The sequence below is a fragment of the Agelaius tricolor genome, unplaced genomic scaffold (assembly GCF_023055355.1).
Source record: "Agelaius tricolor isolate 1412-34295 unplaced genomic scaffold, bAgeTri1.0.p SCAF_22, whole genome shotgun sequence".
NCBI classification, from domain to species: Eukaryota; Metazoa; Chordata; class Aves; order Passeriformes; family Icteridae; genus Agelaius; species Agelaius tricolor.
Genome location: NW_027269282.1, coordinates 3,860,603 through 3,874,167, shown reverse-complemented (window position 1 = coordinate 3,874,167; position 13,565 = coordinate 3,860,603). Strand labels below are relative to the sequence as shown.

At 38.8% G+C, this 13,565-nt stretch overlaps 1 protein-coding gene across 3 annotated transcripts in view; it reads left to right on the top strand.

Moving 5' to 3' along the window:
- Positions 1-13,565, top strand: part of SORCS1 (sortilin related VPS10 domain containing receptor 1) — a 260,557-nt gene that overhangs the window by 146,765 nt on the left and 100,227 nt on the right. For all 3 annotated transcript variants that reach the window (XM_071446302.1, XM_071446300.1, XM_071446301.1), the window contains exon 4: positions 8,935-9,093. In XM_071446302.1, coding sequence (XP_071302403.1) covers positions 8,935-9,093 — 159 coding nt within the window. The remainder of the gene's footprint in view (positions 1-8,934; positions 9,094-13,565) is intronic.

Below are 13,565 nucleotides of genomic sequence, written 5' to 3'. Positions count from 1 at the left end.
TTTGCCTTTGTCTTTATTTCTTCTCGAAGTATAATAATCAGTCATTGTTATGAATTAGATTTTATTTCGGAATGGAGGTTTCTGCTGTGTTTTACTTATGTTTTGAGTAATATATTTTCAAGTTGGTTGTGGTGATAAAGCTTTTTATGTCAAATGTAAAGGAAGAGAAGGCAGAGTGTGGTAATAAGGAAACAGAAAAAAGAAATTTTCATTTCATGTCAGCTTACTAAATTAGACCCATTCTGTGAAATGAAGAGATAAAAACCTAGAATTTGATTTGAGGGAGATTTGGAAAACCAAGAAGCTTAATCTTTTCATGTTCCTTCCCCCAGAACTGATTGCTCCAGAGCTCATGTTTATGCCTGTGATTAGGAGCTGAGCCTGACGAGTTCTATTTTCAGCACTGCTATGGGATCCCAGCGGTGAAACTAACCTTGGTGCTTTGGGCTCAAACAGCACTTCCAGCTTCCACAGCTCTTGATACGTTGAGATAGACATCCAAGATAAAAAGAATGTAAAATTGAAGGTGTTTTCGTTTATTCTAGAACTGCCATAATATAATCCTAGGTATTTAAAATTAACACTGAATGAAAACTAAACAGCACCAGATTGGATAGGCCCAAAGAGTTTGTGGAATCTCCATCCTTGAAGGTATTTAAATATTGACAGGACAAGGTCCTGAGAACTTAACTGTACCTTTGAAGCTGGCTCAGTGTGAAGAAGGAGTTAGATATAAATGACCTCTAGAGGTGTCTTTACGTACCCGAATTAAATAATTTAAATTGTAAATCACTGTATAGCTCTAGCAAAAGTAACTCAGAAACATCCTGCAGTAATCTATTGAGTTACATTAATGAGTAGATTTCTTTATTGTTTTTAGCATTACATTTCTATTTTTTGGTAAGGATGATGCAAAGAAGATATTGTGCCCTTTTTTACAGTCCTCATTAAAACACTAGGTGCACTAAGGTAAGGACAAAATGTAGAATCTTTATTTTCATTTAATTCTGGCTTAACGGAAATGGAATCTGGACTTTAAAAACCTGAGATTTAAAAAGTGACACTAATCTTCAGTGACTCTTTTCTCCCCATCTCATCTTTTTTCATCCTTTGATTAATTATTACCTCAAAGCAGAAGTATATATTTTGGCAATTCGCCCTGGCTTCTGGGATTGCAGGTTACTCTTGAGCAGGTGAAGGTCGGTGCTTCTCTCTGTGCACAGCCCAGCCCACAAGCAGTGACTCAGCAGCTCTCAAAAACCCTGAGATGCTGCAACTTCTTCAGCTTTAATGGAAAAAAAAAGAAGTAGCTGAATCTATTCGTGTCCGGTCCAAGGTGAGGCACTTTTAAAAACGGGGCTCCTGCCGGAGCTCAGCTACCAAGAGAAGAGGCTGTGGGTGGGAACTCGTCCCTGGATGGATGTCCCGATCTGAGTCAAGGAAGGGCTGCTGGGGGTGCACTGCCCTCTCTTGGATTTTGGTGGGAACAGGAGCAGTCCCATCCCGAGTGCTGCTTTCCGAGGTGTGCTCAGGTGACGTTCAGAGTAGGGAGGGATTGTTTTTGGACGCTGTTTTCTCTTAGGAGAACTCTTCTCCCTACACCTCTGGACTTTCTGTGTACCGCCATTCATATCAAGTAGGATTAACGGAGAGAAGAACTGAATCACATCTGCACAGGTGTCCCAGCCTCATGTTTGCTTTTCTTGAGTCTTTATTGCACTGACCCAACCTATACCTGGGACTTCAGTGATATACAGTACGCACCACCACATAAAATATTTGCAAGTTATTGTTCATACATACACTCACTCTTTCCATCTAGTAAAGCAACCACAGATGATTCCCACAGATAATAAAAAATACAGCTTTTATGGCTGCTTTATTCTGCAGTCACTTTTGTCCTGTTATGAACATCTTGAATAATACAGAACAGATAAATGGATTTTTTTTTTCCATCCACTAGCCAGCTTTTTATATCAAACAACATTCATCAAGATGCCAAATGCAATTCTCAACAATTCTTTTATTAGGAATACTGTGCAATCTCAGCTTTCAAAAATATTGGCAGATGATAATTTTTCTCTCTTAAAAGATAGTCCTTTGTCATCTAGTATTCTGGTGACAAGAGATTGTCTTATCACTCAATGAGCACTGAATCTTTCATGGGTGCAAACAGAATGAATTCACTGTCTGAACCTTTTGCCACATCATTTCTCTTACATTTAAACATCCAAAATTTGAGGAAGATGATTGTATCCTACCAGCTATGGACCTCCTGTGGGTTCTTGGGGGAAGTGAGGATAGTTTCCACCCTCTGGATCTGGATTCAGTCTGAATCTGACTTACACTGTCTAGTCATCACAACTATGGTTTTCTTTCGGGGCAGTTTGAAGTGTGTTACCCTCCATGTCAGCAAAGTGCCAGCTGATTTAATCAGTTTGGGTTATGAGTCTTTGTATGAATAAGAACTTCTTTCTTCTTAAGTCACTGAATAACACTTGCAAAGCAACTCGTTCCAGGCCTTTTCCTTGCATTAAAGAGGTCATTTCCACTTACTTCTGATCCAGGTCATCATTCAAAGGCAATCTTCTTTTTTTCTTCAGTGTTAGAAGTGTAATTCTGTCACTGGAGTCTTTTCTTTCCTTACAAAATTGCTGCACTTTCTGAGTTAACAAGAACTTTTGGCAATGAAATACTCCACAGTGCCTCAATTGAATTATTGGTGTATTATTTTAATGGTGTCCTAATGAAATTGCTTAGCAACTAACCTTGTCTTTTAGCTGGCATTAGAGACAGCTTCAAAACTGTCAGCTCTAGCTCATTTCATGTTTTCATCTAGGTGCTCATACTGTTACCCAATTTATTTGAAGCAGAAACTTGGGCCAAATTTTTAGTGGCATTACCCATGTGCACAGTTCTACAGCAGCTGATGTTACCTGATGTTCCCATGAGGAAAGATTTTTAAAATTTCATGGAGGCTTCAGTCTCCTCTTTTCCTATTAATATCCAACTAAATGCTTACTTTATTTCTTCTGTAGCTTTGTATTTAATTTGTTTGCTCTTGCAAACATGTACTGCTTCCAGCAACTCAGTCCCGTAAAAGAAATAGATCTAATTTCCTTTACAGTAGCATTGAATTTATTTCAAAATTTCACAACCAAAGTTCCTTCCTTTAGATTGTTTCACTTTATATCTTATTCTAGGTCTTAAGAAAGTTTAAGCAATGAATGAGTTCAATTAATTAAAAGCAGAGCACGTTTCTTTGAATGCATGTGTGGAGTGCTGAATCTGGAGGACCAGATTCTCTCTTTACTCACACACAGTTGTACAGACAAACTTTCACACTCACACTCTTACACACTCTTGCACACGTTTACACTGTGTAAACATCTCACAGTTAGCAATCTGACTTTTACTCATGCACACTCACACTCACTTGAAAAAGGCAATCCAAATTCAGAAGTGATCTGTAAAGTGGCAGAAATGACATTTCACTATCTAGGGATTCCCCAGCACTGATTCTCTTGCTATCAGTCACCATGTGAAAAAAACCAAACCCCACGACCCTCTAAAGTCATGCAAGTGACAAGCAGAGAAGTGGGAAAAATATGAAGCTCTTTAGAGAATTTAAGTAGGGAATGCCCTGCTTTTGTTAGGAGTAGGACATTCCTGGTTTCTGTTGCTGATTCCTATTTTGCTGTGTCTTGTGAGAAATATTGCTTGTTCTGTGTGGGTCACCAGGGTTGAGTCTATGCATGAAGATTGTGATAGGTAAGGAAAGTGAAGGATTTGACCTGATTTGCATTTTATCTCTATTTCTGGTCATTTGATACATCAGAAGTGAATGAAAAATGTGTGACTCCATGAAATAGATTTGTTGGGATTTGTTTCCATGCTGTTCTATTTCACTTGTACTATGCTCTTTCCTAAGAAGTATTAGCAAAAAGCTGGTCCAAGGGGAGATATGAGTGGCCAAAATAAAAGCCTGAGAGCAATTCTGGACTTTTTTTACTAAGCCACTAAATCTAGCATTCACAGCAGGTTTCTAGGGCTCACAATTCCATCTCTAGAAGCATAACTAGAGTCCCCTTGCTAAGAATTCCTGGGTCTCTTTGTGATGACAGCAATAATACATGTAATTGTCAAAGGCAATGTCATCAGCAGAGTTACCACTGAAGGAGGGGTGAAAAAAGTGTGGACTGTCTTAATGTCTACAAATTATGTTTGGTTTCCATTTGTCATTTCTATGGAAAGCAAATCACGTTTCTCCCTTTTTAGAGAGGGATGATTAATGAATGCCTTGCATTTGGTTGCAAAAGCTTGTGTCAACTGTATTGGCTTTTTTTTTAACAGAGGAAAAAAACCCCATCCATCTGGAGCAATAGGAAGTGCAGTGTGTGCTTGCTCTGCCTGGTGTGAATAAGCAGATTCTGATCATTGCTGAACACTGATCTGAGCAGAGAGTAATTACTCTTGCTGGAGAGAAGCAGTCTTTGCTCCTACTCACTCTTCACTTTTGTTTAAGACAACAATAAACCAGACCAGAGGCACTCTGAGGTTGGTCTCCCACCTCAAAGGGCTTTTAGTGGAAGTGAGAGGCAGATGAAAATAGCTCTTCTTACTCCTGTGTTAATAACTTAATTTTGTAGTGGTGGAATCAGAGGTAGTTTAAAAGCTGTCAACCTGAAAATCATGGGCCCTAGTCTTCACATCCAGCCCAAGCAAGCTGATAATGTTATTGTTGTGCATATAGGGTGGGGTTGGTAATTTCTGTCAGGTAACAAGCAATAGGATGAGGGAAAATGGCCTCAAGTTGCTCCACAGGAGGTTTAGATTATAAACTAGGAAAAATTTTTTCACTGAGAGGGTGGTCAAGCATTGGAACAGGTTGCCCAGGGAAGTGGTGGAGTCACCATCTCTGGAAGTGTTTGAAAAGTGTGTAGATGTGGTGATTTAGGAGTGGACTTGGTAGTGTTAGACTAATGCTTGGACTTGATGATCTTAGAAGTATTTTCCAGCCTTTTATCCCACGGCAATTTCCACATCCTTTGGCAAGGAAATGCTTCAAAAATCTTATTTGACTTCATGAGCTAGGCGCCCTATCCCTACAGGCTCTAAGGACCTGGATAAATTTAAAGTGAGATTTTCATATGCAAAAGTCATGTTGATTTTTCTGTGATGTTTGGAATAAACTCATCCAAAAAACAGTGTTAGTTGGGAAAGCAGCAATCTGCTGTATTAGGCACTGTAAAAGCAGAGCAAGATGTTTGATGGAGTAGCTCCCATTTCAGGAAATCCAGCATGCTTTCTACCGTGAAGCCCAAAATGATAAAAATAGTTTCTTTTTAATCTCTTTATCTTAGGTATTCTTAGCTATTAAAGTTTATGGCAGCTAAACTTATATTAATATTTGTTACTGTTTCGGGTTTTGGTTTTCATGCTTTTCTTGTTCAACACATTTGTGTCCGGTTGTATTTTCTGTATAATCAGTTGCGTAAAGTCAATGGGTAATAGACTACTTCAAAGCAGAAATTGGGTTAATTTATTTAAAAGGAAGTTCTAAAGAGTATTTACTCTGTATTTCATGTGCTGCAACAAAAAAAAAAGCATTAAAATGAATTGTACTTTCCCTCCTTTTTCATTTATATTCCAGGCAACTTAGGCAATAAAACTAAACTAATGTGACTGAAACTATATTAACATGTAGTGCAGCTCAGTGAAAGTGTGTTTGTAGAATGAAATGGTTGATGTTGAGATGACATCTGCACTATGGGCATTTTGGAGGTAGAGAGTCTGACTTCAGAGTAGTGCTAAGGTGATAGTGTGATCTGAATGCCCAGAACAGTGGTTGGAAAACATTAGATGCACTCCTGAGGTGTATCACAGAATCATTGAATGGTTTGTGTTGGAAGGAACCTTAAAAATTATTTAGTTCCAGCCCCCTGCCATGGACAGGGGCTGTTCTGGTTTAGTTTCCTTGAAAAGGAATGCATTTCTTGTGCTCTGAGATCACTGTGGCCTGAGTCAGAACACAGGAACTTGTTACAGAGGTTTCCCCAAAATTTTGTAGGGCTAATTTCAGAAACACACTCCTGGTGTGCTCTGAAAGGTTTATATAAATTTGCACAGCCTTTTCCTCTTGTTTTGATTTACTTTTCATACAGGTATCAATTTATTCTACTTATCCAATAAGTGCTATCTTTTGGGCTTGTAACTCTGATTATTTACACACAGATATGTTGTAATGAAATTTGCTTTTCTAATCTTATAAAAAACCTGGTGCTGCAGCTGTGATGCGAGTAGTGACTGATAGTCAGCTCTAACTTGTTTTGCTTTATGACACCTGTGCAGAGTGATTAACAATACAAGGTACAACAGTGCAGCAGATAATGCTGAAAGCTGGTCTCATAGTTAGCAATCTGACTGGTGGATAGAGTCATCCATCAGCTCCCTGCTCTGTCTCCCACTCTCTGTGCCCTTGCATAAATTCACAGCAGTGGCACAGCTCTGCCACGTCTGAGGTGCTGTTGGCATACAAACAAAACTGGTGTGTCCTGGGGCATTTTACCTGCAGAATGGCTGGTTATCACAATGCAAAGCCAAGGCTTTTGGAGAGCAGAGAAAACAAAGTGCTCATAGCCCAGGGTGGTAGTTAGCAGATTAAAACCAAAGTCAGCAGTGTCTGAAAATCTGTTTAGGCACTTAACTTTTATTGATTGGGTGAAGTATTAGGTGCTTCAGTGCCTCAACAGTTTCTCCCTCCTTTCCCTTTTTAAGAAATGCAGATAAGAGCACTTTCACACTTCAGAGGAGTGGCCTAACACAAAATGTGTTAAGGCAGTGATGTGCTTGGATGTGACAGTGATGAGGTCAGATGAGTTCCTTGCCCAGGCAGGAGGAAATATGTAAGACTAGAGTGGGTCTTGATTAACAGCTTGCCTTAGAGGCACAGTCCAAAGCCAGTGACAAGACTCTTATTAACTTCAGGGAGCTCGGATCAAGCCCATTGATTTGTGCTTATTTCTGCTCTAGTTGCTCTAGTCCAAATTAATGCTGTGCTGTGATATTTCCAAATAGCAACATAAACAAAATCCACTCAAGAAGGTAGTCATAAAAATAGGAAGATCATAATGCTTGAATCACAGTATTGAATCAATAAACATTAAACATAGGAACCTGGCCCCAGAAATTAGTGTGATAAGAAAAAGGAACCAACTGATAAACATCATGATTTTTGGCTTCAGAAGCTGGATAGACTCCTTAGTGAAAGTATCTTATATTTTTATATATTGATATTTTGATTATTAATCCTTTCTGTGTAACTTCTATCATCTCTCAATCTTTATTTTGGAAATCACATCAATTATATGCTTGCAATATTTGAAAGTGTTAAATGAAAACAAAAATGTTTAAAAATTCTCATTTTCATTACTAATTTCTAAAGTAAACAGATATAATAGGAGATTCTACCTTTATGCTACAATGGAAACATTACCCTATTTTATGTTAGGGATACAGTGGGGCTGGGTAACTGGTCTGAGATTATTCAGGATCTGAAAGTTCAGGGGTTTTGAAGAACCCCAAACTTTTAAGTCAAAGTCCAAATAGTTGTGCTACCAAGGAGCTTTCTAGAGACAGAAAAAAAGATTTTGCAGCTGCTCAATTATGAAAGACATATTCTGTGTAGATTATATGTGTATTTACACCTTCACATACAATAGCTCTTTAGCATCTGGTGTCTCACAGACACCAGATGCTATGCTTCCTTATAATTCCTAGGTAGCAAGTTAAGTTGTGTCTAACTCTCCCTGCCTAAATTAAAGAGAAGGAAATGAAGTGTGCAGTGCTCAAACCCAGACAGGAATTTTTTCTGAGAAATTCCAGGTGTGGATATTTTCATTTCAGGCTTGTCTAAAAACAGATCAGTGTTTGCCATTTGCAAAGCAACTTAGAAAAAAATAAAATAAAAATGCTAATGATTCAAGCCTTTAATACCTTTCAAAGGCAAATATTCTTTAAAATTGTTCATGTTTTTCAGTCATTATGCTTTATTCCCATTCCTTAGGGTTATTACTCTGTTGCTTGCTGAAATACTGGAACAATGTATATTTACTGCTCAGACCTGTATATTCCCTCATGCAGAGACACATGAAAGGAGTACCTCATTATTGCCACTGGTTCATCAGCAATGCAGACCAATTAATACCACAGCTAATGGGGTGAAGTAGCTACTACAACTCTCAGTCGTGTATCTTTTGTCACTCCTAAACTAGCACTCCTGGACAAAGCTAGAAAGCAAATTTACTATGCAGAGATTATTTTTGATACACTACCAAATCGATAATTCAAAGCACCGTAGAAACTGGAGGTGGAAAGAACCCAGCACGTTCTCAAATGTGTTCTCATGCCAAAGCAAGACTGCTTGTTGCAGACAGCCAGGTAATATTTTAGGCAGTCAAGCTGCCTTCTCTGAAATTTCTGCCAGAATCTAACAAAACCCACCATTAGAGATCAGCCTCACTCCTCTCTCTGTGTTTTGGGTTTCTTTTCTTAACACCTGACTTTTTGTTTGCCACTCCAATAGACCATTCTTGAAAACCCTAGCAGTCCACTGTGCCTGCCTGGTAATTTTTGTGCTCTAGTGTTAAAAATTTCACGTTTAATTTTTCAAATAAGCTACAGCTTCATTTAGGTCTGGTTTAACTAGTGGTAAAGTAATTCTGCCTATTTGATCATATGTTGTGTGTTTATATACATAGCTGAAACATGCTGTTTTCATTACTGAAAAATTGGCTATAGTGGTTTTGACATTACATTGAAGCATTTTGTAATGGTCAATATATATAATAAGCTTCTCTGAAGTTCCTAGCTGCTTGCTTCGTTTTCCATCTGACTCCCCTTAACCACTGTATTTTCACTCTCCCTTCCATATAGATTATGCTGCTGACTGATCCAGAAGTTGAAAGCAGCTTATTAATCAGTTCTGATGAAGGAGCCACCTATCAAAAATACCGTCTGAACTTCTACATCCACAGTCTGCTCTTCCATCCCAAACAGGAGGATTGGATCTTAGCCTACAGCCAAGATCAGAAGGTAAGAGTCGTGGCTTGGTTTGCCTGGGAGAACCCAGAGCTCCCCCATCTCTCTGTGCAACTGCTGCAGAGCATTCAGGACAGTCTTCGGGGTGACCCCAGGACAGCCTCTGGAAATTCCAGTTTGGTATTTCCAAGCAGGAAACATTGACCAAGCCTCAATGTAAAGGTCAAAGTAAAGGACGTGGGCATCTGCTGTGTTCCTGGGGCCTAGCCCTCTATTACTGATCTGGCAGTCTGTGTTTATTCATCCATCCTTTTGGCAATATTGTGTGACAGGCAATGGGCAGAGAAGACAGCTAGGATCCTTCACAAACCTCTAATGAGGCTTTTGGCCTCTTACTCGACAATTCTTTTGCTCCAGTTTAGTATCAGCTCCAAGAACAGTATAAGACACTCCTTGTTCCTCTCTGGTTGGCGTATTTTCAAGTCGTTTTTGATTTTCTAAGAGGAAAAGTAGCACTGAATCAGTTTCCTTTGAAGTCCAGTTCCCTCAGTATGGGTAATCCATCAGCCAAATAAATATGCTGTGAGATTTGCCTTCATTTTTTGCTGCCCAACCTAACACAACAACACAGGACTTTTTTTGTGGAGAACTCATTGTTGGAATTTTTTGAGAATCAGACACATCAATACAAGTCAGTTTTCTTACGGCAAAGGATTTGATAGACCTCAATCTGTTTAGTTCAACAAAAAAGCAGATTGAAGGAAAACTATATTGTTGCACATAAATGTTTCTATGGGGGAAGACAAATCATAGGAGAAACCATTTCAATTTAGTGATAAAAACTTCTAACAAAAATTGATGGTTAGGAGTCAGTGGCAGATAAACTCAGCTGTAAAGTAACTAGCCTTTGGAGCAAACTGCTCAGAGAAATTGCTGATTTCACATCCTGACGTTTTAAAGTTTTATGAATAAACCTGGAAAAAGACCAAAAGAGTTTGTTGAGCTCCCAGCCAGGGTAAAACAGTGAAATACCTTGACATTTAGCACATAGGCCTTTACACAAAGTAATTTAGTGGTCTCCTTTTTGTTTTGTGTATGCTGTAAGAATAGAATCTGTGAATATAATTGATAAGCTAACTATTGGCTGACTTGTTCAGGTTATACATTAATGTAAGGATCAACATAAAAGTTTGACATCTGTGATATTTTCTATCTGTGTAGGTAAATTAATTGTAAAATAATTAAACTACTAATTTTCATTTTGCATAAATTAGGCTTGGTATTACAGTAAGCCTGAGAAAACAAAGGCATAAGGAAACTGAGCAAGTAGGTAAGGTTGCAAAATGATTGTATTGAAATTTTTGGAATATTTTCTTCCTTCACTTTACACTCAAACCCAGAATCCTTCCAGGACTGTAGCTTAATACCCTTTGCAACTGAGAAATGCATCTTGCCTACTAATTCTTTCTGTACAGTCAGTTGCATGCATTACTTTTCACTCACCCCTCTCACAGCATTTTGTAGAGTGTACTATGGTTATACTCATTTCAGAGGAATGTGCAGATTAAATTATTTCTCTGTGTTCAGTGTGTAATTAGACAAGGCTAAAATGTTTCCTTTCCCTTGTAGCTGCTGAGTTCTCTGGACTGATATGAAACAGACAGAAGCTGGTCTCTGATGTCTTTTTAGGACCATTGGAATGAAACTTACAGTGTTTAATAACAGGAAATTTATTACATGAAAATCAATGAAACTTTCAGAGGGAGCTTTGTCAAATAAAAGTAGCATATAGTAGAAAATTCATTTCAATTGCTAGGGTATTCAGTCTGGTCAGGAAATATTTCTGAATTAGAGACCATACAGCTAAGGCTTATTTAATTCATGATTGCTGGCTACCAAGCAGTAGCTTGGTATTTCATAGGAAATGCCCACTCTTCCACAGAATCCTTAAAGACAATCTGGATATAAGAACACAGGGTCTGTTTGTGTGTTAACATGAATTTATGGGGGTGGTGTTGGAGTTGTGTGTATGGGATGTGTGTGAGGTGTTTGGGGAGAAAGGATGTAGGCTGTATTATAAATTTTTTTTGTTATGGAATTGATTAGCAAATTGAATAACTGTTGGTAATTCAATACTGTAGTTACAAGACAAAAATCAGGTAGCACAAAGTCTGTAGATCTGTACCAATTAAGTCCAAAATAGAATTTTAAAAGTACACTGAATGGGTATGAGTCACAGACCTGGTTTCTACTTTAAAGCCTAATGAACACATTTTCTGACTTCGACAAGCTTTGCCCAAGAACTGTAGAGGGTAACCAGCAGGCAGAGAGCATTAATCAGCTTGGACTAAATTAAATGTAACTCGAACTAAGGGTCAAGTTCAGCCTATGGCTAAGTGTAAATGACTCCCATTGGTTTCGTGTTTGTGTATCCAAAGGCAGAATTTTCTCAGAGTAATTAAGAAGTCCTGCAGGTATTTAGATAATTGCAATGGGAGCTGAGGGGTGCTTTGCAACAAATGACACTGCTGTTAGCTATTTCCTGATCCTGTATTTAAGGGAAGAGGGTCCATTACTCCTTGGATTCCAGGCACTGTGTACATACTGACTTGAGAGTCACTCAAGGAGGCAAGGGAAACGTATCTGCATGGTCAGGAAACTTACATTTTGGTGCCACTAACTTGGATGCTGCTGACTGAAGAGGTTGTGAGGGTTTTCTTGATGACGACTTGGAAGAGTAAATTGTATTTTGACCAGTTAGGATTGGTGCAGTCATTTAATTTTGCTGTTGACAGGAGGGAGGTGATAATCAACTAGAAAACACTTTTACATCCTTCTAGGGAGCCATTTGATTGTTGTCATCCATTTGCATTGTGTCCTTGCAGCAAATGGGATGGGGAAAATGAGGTGGTGAATAGAGCAAGAGCTGGAGAGGCAGGAATCACATTGGGTCTGGACTGTTTTGGTTCTCAGGAGTTGTCCATCCAATTAAGGATTGATGAGGGCAAAGCCAGCAGTGGAGGAGGCTTCTCATTGCTCAGTTGTAATAAACAGTAAGTGGGTCACACAGAATCATCCCTCAATCTCTTCACAGCCCACTGAATCTATCACTATGATCAGACCTTTTCTTGTTTGTTTGAATAGGGGTTTACTCAATGGCAGGGAAATCTGTTTTAGCTGAAGTAATTTTATGTCCCAGTTTCTTGGGTGTTGATTGTGAGTGAATGTGGTTAATTACTGGGGTTCAGCTGATGAACAATAACTCATTAAGCTTCAGTGGCTCAGTTGCTTTTGTTCACATATCTTTCTCCTGTCTCTGCCTTGGGCAGTGGACTTGAATTACCACTGCTGATAGACCAGTCCCTAATTCAGTCATGGCTTTTTCCTGCCAGTCTTGAGAAAAAAAAAGAGCAGCAAACCATCTGCTGCCTGCACTAATTGCTTCATGATTGCATTAATTGTTCTGGCTGAAAGTACAGTTGTTACTTGGCTGATTCTTACCACATAATTGCAGAACTACTGCATGCTTCTCCATTTTCTGCATAAAGGAGTTACAAATCAGAAGGAAACTCCAGACACAGTAAAGCAGTGCTTGTGAGGCAAAGGCTTTTTGGAGGTCTTGTATATGTAAGCTCTCATGAGTTTAATCAGCTTGCTTGTAGAATGAGGGGCTGTATTTTATGGGAGTATTACTTATGTATTACTGTGTAATCTTCAAAAGTGGTTTGCTGTGTAATCAGACCGTGGAATATAAGAGCCTCTAGTTCTTGTGGAAACATCTTCTGCTATTCAGATGGGTCAGGCACACAGAGGAGTGGTTAGTAATCAGCCAGGAATAACATAGCTATTTGGAGAGATGAAATAAAGGTGAAATTGGGAAACACAAGTCAGACAGGCAAAATGCAGAGTTGTAATTGCCCAGCTCGGGAATAAATGCACAAAGGCACTCAAGTACTGAAAGGCAGCAACAGAGGCTGAAAAGCAGGTTTAAAACTGAGTTATTGTTGTTGCTTCTTCACTCCCATTTTAAAGTAACTCTTGAAAAGCAAGGCACCCCAAATAAAAGGAGCCCTGTCAGCACAGCACTAGTAAATGAAGAGGTTTATATTTTGGGGTTTTTTTCTTTCTTTATTCATTTTGGTCTTTTCCAAATGTCTGGTTCCATCTGCCTACCTTTATTTACTGTGTGTATCATGCTGAGGATGAATATTAGGGACTGATACTTGTCTGTATTTCTAAAGTGTTGAAATTTGGCAAATCAGAATACTGATACTTTTGGGACAGCGTGTCTTCTGACATCAAACCATATCATCTTCTTCATTTTTCTACATTAAAGGATGTCCACTCCTCATGCATGTAAGTGGAAAAGAAAGGTATTCTTATATCTGGGATGACAGAGAAACCACTTAGAGAAGAGATACAGATTCATATGGCCACAGGATGTCTGTGAGAGAGCAGGCCAACACTTAAAAGTACCTTCAGCCCCATCTATCCCTGTGTTTTGGTCTAATACTTGTGTCTGACAG